Source organism: Alosa alosa, chromosome 24, assembly GCF_017589495.1.
Source record: "Alosa alosa isolate M-15738 ecotype Scorff River chromosome 24, AALO_Geno_1.1, whole genome shotgun sequence".
NCBI classification, from domain to species: domain Eukaryota; kingdom Metazoa; phylum Chordata; class Actinopteri; order Clupeiformes; family Clupeidae; genus Alosa; species Alosa alosa.
The window spans coordinates 10,437,829-10,455,200 of NC_063212.1; the positions used below are offsets into that span (position 1 = coordinate 10,437,829).

Consider the following 17,372-nt stretch of genomic DNA (forward strand, 5'->3'; position numbering starts at 1 on the left):
TTGAACAGACATACAGTATGAATGATGGCCTTTCAGTAACAATGTCCAGTCAATGCTGGTGATTGACAGTCTCAGACACTCATTGACGGTTCTGATGCCAACCCTCACTAAGCACAGTGGCTAGCATTCCCACCTGGCCAGCCACTGCACACCTGATAAAAGAATCAACACAGGTAGACACCACCAGTGAGAATGAGTGAATGAATGACCTGTGTATGATCACAGCTTGCCAGACATACAAGAGAGCTTTTGCGTAGGAGAAACATCAGCATGTTTACATACAGCATGGGCCTGTGCCACAGGCATCAAAGCCAATTTGATTTGTTCATGTGGGTTATAATATGCTATGGTGCACTGTGGCCATAGAGGCACCATGCCATTAGGTATAAAGCTCACTGCGGTATTTAAAGTCTGAGGTTAGCGCCAGCATATACGCACAGAGAGAATTAGCCGAGCCCCACCCCTGCTCGCCACCCTCCATGGCAACCCGAGGCCGCTACTTGAGATTAATTACGTGCTCCAGGTCAACAAGCCCGGATTGTGAGCGGGCGAAGCCAACGCAAGCAATGGAGTCGCCCTCGCAGCCCATGGACAGAGCCCAAGTCACACTGTTCACAAGTGTTTCTTCTTCTTCTTCTTCTTCTCAATAGCACGTATCATACCACACCACCAAGGGCACCATGCCGATCGTTTGAAGCCTTGAAGTCTCGAAGGGGTGCCAAGAGCTACAGTCGACGACGCATTCACTGGGCTAACGAGCATTATGTGCTTTCAGAAATTCAGGGGATGAGGGGCATAACTTGTCTCAGTGTCCCCTGAAATTCAGTCACTCATTGGCTTCAGAGGAGGAATTGCATGGTGGGAACTCCAAGGGTCACGACACTATCACCCCTCCCACTGACAAGACATAGGCTTATGATCTGTGGACATCTTATAGTTTTGTCAGTGGGGAAGGGGGGGGGGGTTCACTGAAAGACCTGCACAGATTGTGTGGAGGTCTCTTGTTTTCAGATGACGTGGAGTTTGGCTTGCTTCCCTTCAGTGTGGCATTCCCATGTAAGCACTAGCTTTGCGTGTGGTGTGTGCATGTGAGTTTGTCATTTGGACAAAGAATCCTTGGTTCTTGGCCCATATTGCTCACAGCCCCCCCCCCACCACCCCCACCCCCACCCCCAGATCCCCCCCAAAAAGTATCAGACCACTTCAGTAGACTTCCAGAAAATAGATGGGCTGCAGCACTGAAATGTAAGCTCTTCTGAGGGAGACCAAAAGCTCATCGTCATCGCGGGTGTGGGGAGTGTGCAAAGTGAGGGGATGGGCTCTGTGTGTGTGTGTGTGTGTGTGTGTGTGTGTGTGTGTGCGTGTGTGTGTGTGTGTGTGTGTGTGTGTGTGTGTGTGTGTGTGTGTGTGTAAAAGATGTTCACTGAGGGGCTACAAAACCATCTATCACAGAAAAGTCGCAAGCCCACAGACAGAAGCCAACGGGATATCTAGCCTATTCATCCGATTAGAGGCAATTACACACGCTAAAGCCCTTATTAAATGAGGGAATCGGAAGCTTGAGATGAATCAATCCAGTAGTACAGTAGCACAGAGAGTGGCCTAAAGTTACCTATAGAAAGAAAAAGAAAAGAGTAGGCTTGTGTATATTGTTTAGGGAGACTGGGAGAATCCAGCAAAGGTCAGGGAAATTGCTTGATATTTGCTGGACACACTGGATATGATTTCAGTGACATCCCAAAATGACATTCTGTCTGAGCCTGTCTGTTGTGGAAAGATTAGGTGGACAGGTTAGCTGGACTGGTCTCAGGAGTCCAACTCTAAAATACTTTAACATAAACAATGAGAGAAAAGTTCCCTATACATACTGTAAGAGACATCTTTCTGTCATACCAACGTGATTCCCGACTCAAACTAACTCCCGACTTGGCTGTTATATCAAACCCAAATGTGACCTAGATACGAAAATAGTGAGACGAGACATATGACATATGATTTCACTGCTGAGGAGGATTTGAAGCAAAGGACGGGGGTAATGTAGGGACAAGCGCAAGGGCAGGAGTACCGTGCGTATTTGTATATAGGCCTATGCATGGTCCTCTCAGGGGAGAATCAGCGTGCGTCTCCACCGATCTTTCGGTGGCAATCCACGGATCAGATACGCACATATGAAATGTGTCGACATTTCGAAATCCGACCTTGCACAGTAGCACTTACTACCTCCGCAAACCTGGCACATAATGCTACCCATCACGATATACGAGCCGACAGTAGTTTGGCGCGTGTCGGATTTTAAAACCTGTTGATTTAAAATCCATCATTGAACAGATTTAGCCGGGGCATTTGTTTAGCTGAATCTGCCAAAAACACAGAAAGACTCAACTGGAATTTGTTCAGCTTTGTAATGCTACTCCTGGTCGAAACATTTGATCTGAGCGCAACAGCACCGTAACTTTACAGAGGAACTTGACCGATTTTGAATGAGAGAAAGCTATGAAAGGAATTTCGCCATATCTGGTACGTGCAAAACAACACTAAGTTAAATTCAATGGATCTTTTATTCAATTTATCTCACACGATCCTTGATATCCTGCATTTATCGCCTTACTGCACGTGATTAGAGTACGGAAACAACCACAACATCCCCATATTACACAAGAATCTCTCTCCCAATCACGATTTACACCATTACAATATTACTATATCTTACCGAGCACAAAAGTACACTCAATCATTGTGTTCACAGGGGTGGTCATCTGATAGACCGATAGACATCATTACCCAGACTAACCTTAGCTATAGGACTGTAGAAAAACTGTATTTCAGTCGGTCTCCACGTGTGTGTCAGACTGTTTTCCAAAATAACCGAGAGGTAAGAGGCGCAATTCCGGGAACACGTAATTACAGAAAGCACATTGGTTCACCCGCATAGAAAACCCGCCGCGGGACCTCTCCTCTCTCCGGAGCGCTCCCGGGACCCATCAGCGCACTGACAAGTGCTACTTTGCGGTGGCGCCTGCGTGTGTATCAGCGGTTACTGATCTCTCTATTACAGACTAATTTAACAGAAATCCGCTACTTTTCTTTACATGCCCAAAAATACAGGTTAGGCTATACAAGGTAGGTCTGACTGGTTGAAAACATATATGAAATTCATGAAAGCACTATAATTATGCACAACATGCAGGTCTCTTTGAGAAATCCATAGCATCTGAGTTCATCTCGCGAAGTTGACTTTTATACGAAACCTAGACTTCCATTACTAGTATACTCGTCATAAAAATATTTGGCACAGAGCAGAGCATAGAACAATACAACCATACATGTAGGATACAATGTCAGGCAACAGGGCTCAAGCGAACTGCATGTAGGCTCCCAGGCGCCAGTTACTCCCATACAAAGGTGACGCTGGGGATGAGACGGAGGGAAAGGCAAGAGAGGGGAGACTGATGCTGGCGAACGCGCTTACCTGGAAAAGCCAGTGGCAGGTCTCTCCGATGATGGGAAATCCCATGGAACCCTTGGGCATGGGCAGCTTGCAGTTCTTGTCTCGGGTGGCGGTCCATCGTAGCTGCCACAGCTGCTGGGACACCGCCAGTAGAAGCGCCATGGACACCAAACACGCAGCCAGGGTCGCCAGCGCCGAGAGTAGGTCAAAACTTTCGAAGAGCATGATGCCGAAACACGGAGGGATACTGATCAAAGTTATCTTCTTAGGGAACGGACTAACCTCAGTGACTGTCTGGTAAGTTGTATGAATTCAGCAATATTGGGCTCAGTTTTGAATTTGAACGCGGATGCAACCACAAGAAAGGTTTGATGTACTTAAAGGTAGTCTACAATAAACTTTTTTTGCGCTGCCAGTGATCCTAAGCAAGTTTAGCGCAGAATCCACTAATAAAGGTAACTGAAATGTTTAGTGAATTGAGTGCAGGGAAAAAATCGTCTGGGGTGAATATTGATAAAGCATTTCAAATACCATGTTTGTCAATTTCAATAATCCGTTCGTAATTTTGAAAAAGTCTGACACATTAATGTCAAACCAAAGCAACCACGTGGGAAATCTGCTCAGAGTTGTAGCAACATTCTTAGAGGGAAAATAGTTTAGTCTCAAAAAGGGAAAAAGTCCAAATACCTCTCACCCAAAAGAAAACCTTCTTAAACTCTAACAACCTTAATTCAGTAAAATCAATTTCTGGTCACAAGGCAGGCGAATGGTGGGTATTTGAAATAAAACTCCTGTGCAGCTCGGATGCTGCAGACTAGGGCGCAAAAATCTTCAGATGGCTGTAATTCGTCTCTCTACCTCTTTTCTAGTCCGTGCTCTCTCTCACTCTCCCTCTCTCTTTCACATAGCCTACAGTTTCATGTGAGTTCGAGTCGCTGAGCGAGCCTTCAATGTGTGTTTATATAGAGGAGGCGGCAAGACTTCAGCCAGACTGCCAGAACCCCCCCACACACCCTACCCCACGTCTCTCTGAGGCGGGCGCTGGAGGACCGTGCGCCTGGCCGGTCGCCCGAGAGAGAGAGAGAGAGAGAGAGAGAGAGAGAGAGAGAGTAAGGGGAGGGCTGGAGTTTTTTCCAACTGCTAACTTATCACCTGCAATTCAGCGATGTGCCAGTGCGTAGCATATGAGAGCCAGCTAGGGGCACGAAGATGGAGTTCCGTGCCATCAGCGCAAGCCCATACAATCCTGAACTATCTGACATGACCTAGCCCACAAAATACTTCTGAAAATAACTATTTTGAGGTGAGAAGAAAATTGCCAAGGATTACGACTAGGGACACTGTTTGACTGAACTATAAACGATCGCCCTTGACTGATAAGCGTGACTTATGAATTATCCTTGTGATTTATAATTGCCTTGTGCTGTATTTGCATGAACCCCCCATCTTTGACACATAAGGGATTGATACCATCTGCAATGCAACCCACAGTAACATATGAATTCGGCAATCGTTTAATGATTATCAACTAGTTTCTCTAATCATAATAGATACATGTCAAATAAACATGTCAAATAGGTGCAGAGATCACATGTAGCCAACTAATCTGTGCATGCAAACATTCGTCTGCACCTAAGCTTTGCACAGCCATTTCATGAATTCATCTGATCAGACATTGTCAATACAGGAGTCAAGGTTCACGTAGTTACAGGTTCACAAAAATAATGTTCTGAATTAGGCAACAGACAAAGAAAAAATAGTCGTCTAATGGTTTTTCTGATTTGTTTTTTTGTTATTGTTTGTGTGTTTGGGGTGAAAGATTTCTTTATTTGATATTATTTTTCGTGTGTTTATTTATCTATTTGCACTGCATCAGTTGCCCCTTCTTTCTTTCAGTCTAGAACCAAATCCCAAGTATAAACAGGAAAGTCTTAAGACACTAAGTCCAGCCAGTGTTATAGGTCTTTTTTTGTGGGATGGTTTCAGTTATGCTTACCTTATGATCATAATTACGCGCGGAGAGTTATGTAATGATGCTCAGCGTATTAGGGGGCCAGTACTGACCCAAACTCTAACCCAGATGTTGCGCTTGCCCTTGTTACCTTTCTTACTCCGGTTTCAAAAATTAAAATCTGGAGGCCCCCCGTCTCACACACACGCGCGCACGCACACATACACAGACAGACAGACAGACAGACACACACACACACAAGCAAACGCGCACATACACTCAGCTTTCAAGCGAATAATTATATGTTTCGGATTTCACCACGAAACAAATATTTAATAAAAGTGAGATTACAACTTTAAATTTTGCGACATACATTGGCGTATATATATATATATATATATATATATATATATATATATATATATATATATATATATGATGTGGATATGAATCATTCAGCGTCAACGACAGGCTGTGCACTGCCCGTCAGACTCTATATACTGCTATTTTTAACACATTACTTTTCGGAACAAATAAACATACAGAGGAACGTAAAAGACATGCCTATCATTATATTTCCTCTCAGAAATACTCAGGTCGCATGTTGCGCACAGTGGACACGCGACACATTTCTCATAACGTTACACTGCCGTCCAGCGGCGACTGGGAGAACGCAAGGCTTTGAACAAACAGCAGGAGTAATCCGTGCCAACTCTGGGTCGAGGAGAGTTCAGCTACCGTCACACTTGTAAGTTTAATTGCGTTATTTACCGAGCATCCATTGAAACTCCAATATTTATTATAAGACCCAGAGGAAAAGCAACAATGCCCTGTAGTGCGTTAAGAGATATTAAGCTGCTTATAACTTGCTTTCATTAATATATAAAATATTCATAACTTGTACATCTTCAGACATGAATATACGCATTCTTTAGTGGTCAAACATATTGTTTACAAAAAAATGCAAGGTGCATTATATGAAAAATATATACTTCATAAACATAACCTGATGTTCCATATTTTTTTTTTTTTATTTGCATTCTATCACACAAGACTACATTAGTGTTATGCAAAGATTTATTTGCGAAAGCAACTCTGAAAACCTCTCAGCTCAGTTTTTAAACGTTCATCTGGCACTGGGAATTAGAGTCGAGGCAAGGCGTTGAAAGGTCCAGGAATACCTTGGGGCACCAAAGATTTACAGTAGCCTAAGCAGGAGGGCTGTACAAGTCTACAGCTAATGCATGCAGAGAGATTTACAAACCAAGTAAACTGTTGGTTTAATAATTCATTGTTCTTGTGGAAAAGCATAATCTGGATGACAAATGGGATTTGAGACTATTGCACAGTCATGCTGACGTGACATTAAAGCATAGCTATGTGTATGTGTGTGTACAGTATGTGTGTGTGTGTGTGTGTGTGTGTGTGTGTGTGTGTGTGTGTGTGTGTGTGTTGGGGGGGGGTACAGTATGTGTGGGTATATAACTTTTCAGTCATTAAGAAATAAGTAAACAGCATTTCAGAGTATGTATGAGCAATTCGGTATGCCTGTAAATAAGTGAATAAAGTACATTCCAAAGCACACCATTTGCACACTGTTTGTTTTCTTGCCTGCTGGATTGTCAAACAATACTTCTTTGCAACTTCCCTACTGACTAAACCACATATCCTATAGGTCCTGTCAATTACATAACGTTCTGCTTCCATGACATCCCCTCAACTAACTGTCTTGCCTTTGTCACATGTATAAGTATAAGTATAAGTATATATACTCTTTTGATCCCGTGAGGGAAATTTGGTCTCTGCATTTAACCCAATCCGTGAACACAGCACACAGTGAGGTGAAGCACACACTAATCCCGGCGCAGTGAGCTGCCTGCAACCACAGCGGCGCTCGGGGAGCAGTGAGGGGTTAGGTGCCTTGCTCAAGGGCACTTCAGCTGTGGCCCACTGGTCGGGCTCGAACCGGCAACCCTCCGGTTACAAGTCCAGAGTGCTAACCAGTGGGCCACGGTGTCGTGTCTGACAATCAGCATGGCTCATACGCTGTTACCTCCACCACGGATGAACGTTGGCCAGCTCTGAGGTTAAGCCTGGGGGGGGTGGAGGTAATAGGTAGGTAGGTGACAGTGGCTCAATTACAGTCGAGACTTTGACTCAGACCAAGCCAGCCGTTAGCTCTGAGACCAAATTAAGCAAACACGGGCTGGACGCTTCAAAGGACAAATTAAATCTTACTTAAAGGTCACAGGAAATGAAATCCACGAGGAGAGACAAGAGGAAACGTACAGTATTTACCTCAGTGCAGAGCTGTTTCCCCCGGAGACGTCAGGCTGGTCAGAGGGGGGCAACCTCAAGGGACATTAAGGTTGTCTGAGGTAATTGTTCACACAGCAGAGACATATTTGTGAGCTGGCTTCTGTGTGTGTGTGTGTGTGTTTATGAGAGCGAGAGAGAGAGAGAGAAAGAGAAAGTTTATTTCTTCAATAAAATAGTCTATGAAATAAATAGACTATAGTCTTCCTCACCTTTTCTAATATGTCCTACAGGCTCAAAATACTAACTTCATGTCCAGTTTGTAAAACATCCTGTATGGAGTATGGATGGCATTTTGTTTTACGTTTGTTGTTCATCAACAGCACAAAAAACTCCATATAATAACTTGCTGAGTTGTGGAGCACAGTTGAGTTCCCAATGCAGACCTATGTTTAAAAAGCATGTTCATGGATATTCTACTTACTCCTTTCTACCAGTTAAAGAACACAAAGCTATGGTTTAAATGTCCATGCTGTCTTGCAAATTCACTTACCTGGCTTTATTCAGTGTTTTTAATTGAGGTGCTATACTTCAGTCCAACTCCATTCCAAGACTGTAAGTTCACGTCTGACCTGAAAATGACCCTCAGTGCGGCTATATTTGTCTAATCAGCCCTCCAGATGGACCCACTCCTCTGCTTGTCTCGTTTCGACGTGGTGCTGGATGAGACCGCTTGGATGGCCATTCAAAGATATGACGCATGACATCTAGGCCTAAAGTGCTCACTGACTCACATTTAACAGCCCTTAAGTAAATGAAATTATCTAAAATGTCTGAGTAAGTGTGTGTGTGTGTGTGTGTGTGTGTGTGTGTGATTACAAGCAAACAGACGAGAGACAGCTTCACTGCAACAAGGGGCATTGCAGTGTACAGATGTAATGTTACTGCAATATAAATATCCATTATGATTTGAATATAGTTTCAGAAATTCACTGCACTTGAGCACACTTGAGTTGAACAGAGCTTCCCATTACTAAAGCTCATGGGCTCTTAGATGCTCTCATCAGCAATGCTTCTTTTCAGAAAATTCAAGCTAGCAACATTTTGCTATTAGACAAAACATCAGGATTCCACTGAACAGAGTCAAACCGCTATCTGAGCCTGGAAAAGCACACAAATTGGCAGAGAACCACTGTCCTGACAAAGATATTCACAGAATGGAGATTTAGGGTAATATCTGGTTTGGCCAATAGCAATCGATGCACAGAAAAGAAAATATGCCTAGCAAACCAACAAAATACATCAAAGACAAGAATGCAAATAGCATGTTGTTTTATTTAGCCGGGATTATAAAACAAAACTTTTATTTTCCTCACATTCTTCACGTGTCATGTGTCCTGCCAATACAGCTACAACACCTTTTTATCCAGCATGCCGCTTGGATATTATTTATTGCCATTCTGTTCCTATTGACAGTGTGGCTCAGGAGACAAACGTCCACCACAGACGCGTGAAACCTGAAAGCCAAGTTTGCCTCAAAAGCCAGAGGGATTTCCAAGCAGTGAGATGACAAATTGCTCCTTGCTTCATTTTTGATCCCCGAGAGAGAGATGTTATTTACTGTATATGTGTGGTGTTGGAGATTCCCTAAAGGGGAATCAGGATTAGTTTCGCTCCATGGTAGATCTTCACCTCTGTGACAGTGCCTGCCAGCCTAGCTGATGGATGGGAAGGGTTATAGATGACCATAACCGCCACTCCTTTACTAGCATAGAAATGACTCAGAAATGTGAGGAAAGAGAGGGGTGGGATGTGTGTGTGTGTGTGTGTGTGTGTGTGTGTGTGTGTGTGTGACAGAGAAAAACAGCAAATAAGGATGGGAGGAAGGGGGTGTAGGTTATACTTGCCCCAAAATACTGATAGTCTGCTGCCCTCAGTCCTGGCTTGAGCATCCTACTGTTGGGTTGACTGTGCAGTGAGAACACCAGAGTCTGGTCCGTATTCCATCCCTCAGCCCACTCCGACTCCAGCCAAACCTGGGCCTGTCCACAATAACCTCTATTCACATAAATATGATGGACCGCTCTGAAAGCCAGTCAGACTATATCTGCTGCGGTGTGCTCAACTGGCCTGCTTGGAGTCTAGGAGACAGCTATTGGGTCTGGGGCCCGTGCACTCTACTAATGGACAGGCTGGCAAGCAGATGGGTTGTTCTCGGCGAGTCCAAGCCATGTTCCTTAAGGGTTGTGCTCTCATCTTTCATTATGGACCTCCGTGTCTCGCAGTGGTTCTGGGGGCTCCATCTCAGCTGCACTGAGGAGTCGAGTTCAAAGCGGTTCAAAGTGATGGCATGCTTGATTTCAATCAGAGCAGCTCTGTCAGTGCAATGGAGCGTGATTGAAGTCAATGTTCCTGGTGCCACAAACCAGGGACTCAGAATCAGCATCCAAACATACACAGTATTAACCACATTACTGGTCCACATACATCAGAGAGACATTGACACGTGTAATGTCTCTCCTTGTACACCACGCCTAACAGACACAGATACAGTACATACAAACATACATATCTGGCATCTGATGTCAGATATGTATGTTTGTATGTACTGTATCTGTGTCTGTTAAAATGTCTCTCCTTGTACACCACGCCTACACGTGTGTCAATGTCTCTCTGATGTATATATATATATATATATATATACCTATGTGAGGGTGCAGAATTTTCATTAAATGCTTTGCCAGTTGTGGATGTCATGTGAGGACATGCACCATCCAGGTACAAGGTCAAATCATGCTGTTGTGTCTAGTATTTAATCACAGAACACTCAACTTGGAATACGTACATATTTCCCATTATTTTTGCCATTACTAAAAAGCCTGACATGTAATTGAGCTTTTGGGTTTTTTTGTGAAGAGACTAAGTAGTACATTCAAAACGTTGGTTAAGAAATGTGAAATAGGGTTAGAGCTAAACTACTTCATAAAGTTATTGACATACTGTCGGTTTTGCAAAGATCTCGCTGAGTTCATATGGTTCAGGATAATAATATGGTTCTATTTGCGCATATGGCAATTAAAGTAATCATGTCTAAAGCACAACCATTTGTTCTCCTGATATATTACAGGTCTCCTGTGTCTGATTTTCACGCTTAGGTCAAGATGTCTGTGACATGGCGAGATCTGCTCAGTAGGAACTGCACATCTGGCTAAGTTCCCAGAGCCTCTTGGAGAGAAGCGTCCAGTTGTCTGCTCAGCGCTCCTTCATTTGCACAGAGACAGAGGACGGAGAGAGGGAACAAAAATAAAAGTTATGATCCGTCTCTTATCCCTTGATGAGAGAAATAAAATGTCAAGCTTGGCTCACTTTTGATAGCATTTGTTGACACCGAACAGTGGAACAACTCACAGCGGTTAGACAACACTGAATGACAGATGCAGCCCAGTGATACCACTACTAGATAACTCTCAGTAGTTCTCCTGCCTTATCCACCACAGCTCACATTAGAAGCACATTATGCTGCCTTTGTAGAGGCCTGTGTCCTAAACCCTTATTTTGCTTGCTTGCTTGCATGCATGCCACATTTGAGAGTACACATTTGAGAGTACACATTTGAGAGTACACAGTTGAGAGTACACAGTTGAGAGTACACAGTTGAGAGTACACATTTGAGAGTACACATTTGTGAGTCATAATCAGACAAAATGATTTTGGTAATGATAGTGATAAGGATTTGTCAAACAAAAATGAAACCTGAAACGCAAAATAGAAACACTCGGCAAGTCAACCAAGGTAGCCAACAGGTAAGTTTACTTCTTCTGGAAAGCATCACCAAAACTGACACAAACACACACAGTAGGACAGACACCCTCATACAGTTACATCATGCCTGGGTAGGCTTTTGTTTATTTTAAGACATGCCCAAGCTGATATCTCTGGGTGTGTGTGCATTTTTTTTTTTCTTTCTTATTACTTTTTTTACGGTAATACCCTTACAACAACGTTCCACAGATGATATCGTTTGTAGATATCATCCCCATTTCGTGATTGAAAGCTCCTGATAGCAACTCATCTCCAAGCCTCTCTCACTCTCTCTCTTAAGTTCATGACCCGGTGCTTTTCCAGAGTGGAATCGGTTCATGAGCTTCAGATCCATGATTTAGACTTCTATAACAGTAGCCTTACTGACAGCTACTGCCTCCCTTCCTCTCTCTCTCTCTTTCTTTCTTTCTCTCTCAGTCCTGTAGTTCATCTTTAGAGCATTTACTGTTGTACCACATAGAGGGAATGTGCACTGAGACCCAGATGGAGTCTGCCCACAGTCCTGTATCAAAATCTTCTCTCCATAGCAATTACCCTAATTCTAGCGGACACTTTCATTCGGCCTAAATACTTGGGAAGGAGATCAGAACCCCGCTCAGACCTTTTCTCTCCCCTTATAAAAACAATTATCATTTTATTTAGTTTTATTCTCTTTTACAGGGTTGGGAGACGTCCAAAAACAAAACATGGAGTGAAATGGTGTGTTATTAGCCAAGTGAAGGAACATGTGGAGGCAGTTTAAAGATAAATGGTTCAGTGGAACACAAAAAAAAATATCTCAAAAAGAGCTATTTATAGGAAATGCATTTTAATGCTCATCGTTATCGTATTTTATCCTGACAAGGGCTGCATTAATGGCTTTCCCATGGCAAAAAAGCTTTGTTATACCTGATACAGATTATTTATGAAATGTATGTGTTTATTTATTAATTCATAACAAAGATCTTGTGATCACAAGTCATACCAGACACACCAAATACAATTGCAGTGGGAGAACCCACAGAGATGGGAAGAGAGTAAAAGAATATTTCTGAAATGACCCCTGATCACGTTTAACAGCCTCAAAATCCCAGCAACTGCATTCCAACGGTGTAATTCAATAGTTCATTCTCAACCTGAGGTGGGTAGAGGACGCTGAAGATATATAAAGTCAAATAAAGCACTATGACCCCAACCTTTTATCCCTCAAAATATCTTCCCTTTCTTCACCAAATCTAATAAGTTAGCCAAATGGTTTGTTTTTGCCAAAGACCATCTGCCTGTTACATTCCCTGGACTCAGTCTCCAAGAAAGATCACAGTTCTCACAGTTAAATTTACCTCAGTAAATCTTGTGTTGCTCTTTAGTCAAGATCCCAGAGTTAAGATGATGATACATGGGGAAATTGTTGCTGGGCAACCACATAACCAGTTCCACTTATTCTGATTGGATGACCATGACGATTTGCCTACTGATGATTAAAGATTTTCCAGAAAATAAATTGTTGCCCATTATTATGGGCACATGGCAGAACCACAATAATGAGGAACCCTGCCCAGCAACATGGCTCAAAAAGATGCGCCCATGTATCATCAGCTTTTTATCCTGGTTAGAGCACTGGTTTAATTACTACAGCCTCAAAGCAGTCATGTCTCCTAGTGCTCAGTTCCCTACACATGACTCAAGGCTCTGCCTCAGGTCTCAGACTCTACCAGGGCCACAACAAGCCACCATGAGGGAGCTTCACCACAGGTCAGGCTCAGGACTCTACAACAAGGTTTACACACTGTACAATTGTAACCATCTATCCTCTGTTATAATCCTTTACTAAGATGTACTACCACTAATACATAATGTCATAATTAAAAAAAAAAAAAAACTCTGCTTTTTCACCTCAATATCAGACTGCTGCATATTAGTGCTATAATTGAAAACTAGCCCAAAGATGTACTTTTACCGTACTTAAAATGAACAGAAATCACAGTGTCTTGTTCTTTCTGGTTTGGCTGAAGGAGACAATGGTGAGTCCTGGCCGTTAAGCCGTCGTCTTTGGAAAATGAAACAAGACAAAGCCAGAGAAGAGAAATACATTCCCACTTTGATATATGACTTATTTCCAGGATAATAAACCGCTCATCTATGAGTGTAAAAATACTGTCACTTAAGAGAGGAAAAAGGATAATATATTGGTATGTTTTAGGCTAATTGTTTAACTGTTTTAATATAAACTTGTGTGCCATCATAACAGATAAAACTATAAGATTGTGCCCAGTAGGCCAGCGTCATGTCATGATGTCAGAAGGGAATGACAGGTCCATGGCACACCACAAAACAACAGGCAATGGCAAATAGTTCAGCACACCAGTGTGTGTGTGTGTGTGTGTGAATGAGTGAGTGAGTTTGTGTGTCTGTTTGGAGACGGGGGGCGGGGTGGGGGGTTGTTAATGTCTTGTTTCAATAAAAAATGATTTATTGCTTTCCCTGAAAAGACTGCTACTGACATGAGACCGCACACAAGACCCGCACAAAATCCAAACCTGACATCAACTGCTCTCCTCTCCTGTTTTGTTGCGTTTCTTTCCCATACCCACACATATCCTCAGCACGCCAGCTGGAGGGCTTAGCAATCATAGAATGCTATGGAATCACAGTGTATGCTTCTATGAGAGTAGTACAAAACCTTCTCTGCATTTCTCTCTGTGATGTACGTATAGCACATACCTTGGTGGATTTGAGATGTGGAAGACTATGTTATTGTGTGTACTGAATAAGAAGGGGGTGGGTTGGGGGTTCTGAGGAGTGAGAACCTGCCCAGAGTTTTGTTTCGGTAACCTTTGGCCCACTCTTCCCATTAATAACCCCCAGTCAGACTGGGAAAGGAAGGGGGAGAGGGAGAAGCCTCGTTTGTCTTCATTAAAAGAGAGGACATGCGTTTGCTGTCTCGCCCCCCACCTCTTCCCAATTCCTTCAGCCACTCCATCGTCCCCTCCTGCGCTCTCTCTCTCTCTCTCTCTGTGTCCACTCCCCTCTTCCTCAGGTCTCACCACCTCCTGCCGTCCATCTCAGTAGCACTTCCTTATCATCTCGGTCATACCATTCCATCACCCGTTCTCATGGTGACCAAGTGATAACCTTTAGTGCTTCAGTCAATGAAGTGAATTACTTTAAGTAGACCTGCACCATCACCTAGGCCTGAACATAACATGCTGTGACAAGCAGTGACATCAATAACTAGATCTTCACTTGTCAGCGCCCCTTACAAAGTCACAATGAAACACAAAGTGAATCATAAACCTACAAATATGGCATTAGGAAAGCATGCCACACCTGCATGAGACTAACTCACACAATTCAAAACACTAGTACAGAGATTTGATCCTATGAAAGAATGGTACAGTTCAGTCTTCAAACCACATGGAAGATATTAAAATAGCCTGGTTGTTTCTGGCTCACCACATTCTCAAAGATTCATGAAAGTTGGAAGACTGGTTGAGAGTGCAGCAAATAGCAAAATGCAATTGGTTGGGAATGTGGCAAAATAGACTGTCCAAGATAGTACATTCCACAAAACTACAGAGTTACATTACACAGGTCCTCACAGATAGAAAAAAAAAACCTTTAGAACAAACCTAATGTTCAGTTTAGAACTTTGGCTGAAATTTTTAGCATTCTTTCTTGCATATTTTCTCCATGGGGTCTGTTTCACTGGCTAGCACAAATCATATTATGAATATTTTTTTTGTGATTATTTATAAAATGTGATTTGACATTATACTTTTGTACCCACTTTAGTAGTTTTATCTAATCTTCAGCTCAGAGGAAGTTTAACTGAAAAGATAGAGGGATGTAAATCAACACAAGGTATTGTATGTTAAGATACATTTTTTTTTATCAATTTGCAAACATGGACAATATCCACAAATTAGATTCTCTGTCACTTATCTTTTGTTACTCTTGCAATAAGACCTCAACCTTTTTGCTGTTAATAATTAGTATACATTTGGGCATCACATGCTTACACCTACACTTGCAATTGCTGAGCAATAAAACCTGCAGGGGGCACTTTTTGCAAATTGTACATTTCAATTTTTCCAAGTTTGATCTGTCAAATTTTGTCCTGTGCGGGTTTACTATCTGAAAATTCGGTAACACTTTACTTTAGGTTTCTACATAAGAGTGACACTGTCATAACCCTAACCCTAACACTAACCCTAACTTGTCATGACAAAAACCAAATGATACTTGACAGAAGCGAGCGACAGAAGCATTATGTCGTAAATGTTTACGACACGTTCATGACAGTGTCATGTCACTCTTATGTAGATACCTTGAAGTAAAGTGTAACCAAAAAATCATTGTAATAGCAAATAGAGCCAAAATGATCTCTTAAGTCTGATTTACTGACATATCTGATCTGATACTACTCTGTGTACCAGAACCAGAAATCTGCTCAAATGCACAGGATGGTCAGAAACTCAGTGTTTCAATTCTCTAACTTTCCAATGGATTCTTTATGGCCTGTAGAAAGGAAAATAGGTTAGTGCTGATAGCCATATGCTATGTCTAACCTTTAGCATGTATGTCCTACATGCAAGCCTTGAGGCGTCCACAGTAGATATGGCTGCTTGATGGAGAGAATGGTGCTGTTTTACACACTGAAGCTGGTGGGTGTTCCCATACAATGTCCAGTAGGTTAACTCATGCTGGTCAGTTTGAAAGCTAGATTAAGTGAGCCAAGATATGACGATCAAGATACTTTTTTTTTGTTGTTAACTTCAGCTAATTTTGTACGGACCATAAAAATTTTGAAAAATGCTTCCACAGGGAAGTCCACAGACATGAGCAGATAGTCTGCACTCCTGTTGACCTTCGTGTGTGAATGGGAAAGAGGCTCCATCTTATCTTGTTGCTAAGAATTATGGACGTGTTGTTGTTTGAGCAGCCAGCAGCAGACTCAGGGAAGTCCTCTTTCAGCTTAGGGCTGGGCACAAGGCTATGAAGATATCATCACACGCTACCATGAAACGTATCCAGTCTGCACAACAAAACAACGTCTGCCTTTCTGATTACTGAATTTATTCAAGTTGCTAATTAGAGTCCAGAATGGCCTTCAACACAGAGGCTGGGTGTGATGTCTCCTACTCTTCCCTTTTCTTCCTATTGTCCAGCGTCTCCTGTGGCCCCTGTTTTACTCCACCTGGCCGAGGGCCCGCGTGCTCTGGTGTGACCCGGACCTCCAGCCGTCCACATAAACTACAGCCAGCACTCAATCCTCATATCCTGTATCTCGGCTGCCATCAGTGGCACGGAAGTGCGATACAGACCAAATACCCCTGATCTCGCTTGGGATTCATCAGAGCCGCTCATTACACAACCTGACGGGACGTCTGCAGGCAACTTGCAGGCCAAAGTGTACAGAAGCCTGCCACATTTGCATCCGCAGCGGTGCGATAACGGCCCCGAGCAGGCCACTATGCAAATGGAAGGGGCCACGCTTTGCGAGCCTGGCTGTCACAACTAGACTGTTTAAAGCGTCCCGCACCAGTTTTTGCGGACGCTGCCTCCAGCCTGCGACAATGCCTCCCGCCGCCCCACTGTTTTCGTCCTATTTTTAACCTCCTTCCGTATGAGACAAGGACTTGAGAGAACACATTATCGGCTTCAGCCATCACTTGCAAAGCGTGCATGCGTGAAGGGCCTTTTTTTTGGCCATTAATGACAGCTTGTGTGTATAGCGGGACGGACGTTTTTCTGCGCTAGTATGTGTGTGTGCGTGTGTGCAGTGGCACGCTATCTTGTTTGTGCCTGTGGCTCAGATCATTACCAGAGAGGAACCAGGAGTCTCTGAGGAGTGCGGAGAGGGACAGGGACCCAGACAGTAACCTGCTGTGACCCTACTCGCGCTGCATTTAGTAC

The 17,372-nt window shown here is 43.2% G+C and overlaps 1 protein-coding gene across 1 annotated transcript in view; it reads right to left on the bottom strand.

Moving 5' to 3' along the window:
- Positions 1-4,389, bottom strand: part of LOC125289180 (cytochrome P450 26B1) — a 26,847-nt gene extending 22,458 nt beyond the window's left edge. Inside the window, exon 1 of the mRNA XM_048235882.1 lies at positions 3,470-4,389. Within this exon, the coding sequence (XP_048091839.1) occupies positions 3,470-3,673 (204 nt within the window). The 5' untranslated portion in view covers positions 3,674-4,389. The remainder of the gene's footprint in view (positions 1-3,469) is intronic.
- Between the last annotated feature and the right edge of the window lie 12,983 nt (positions 4,390-17,372).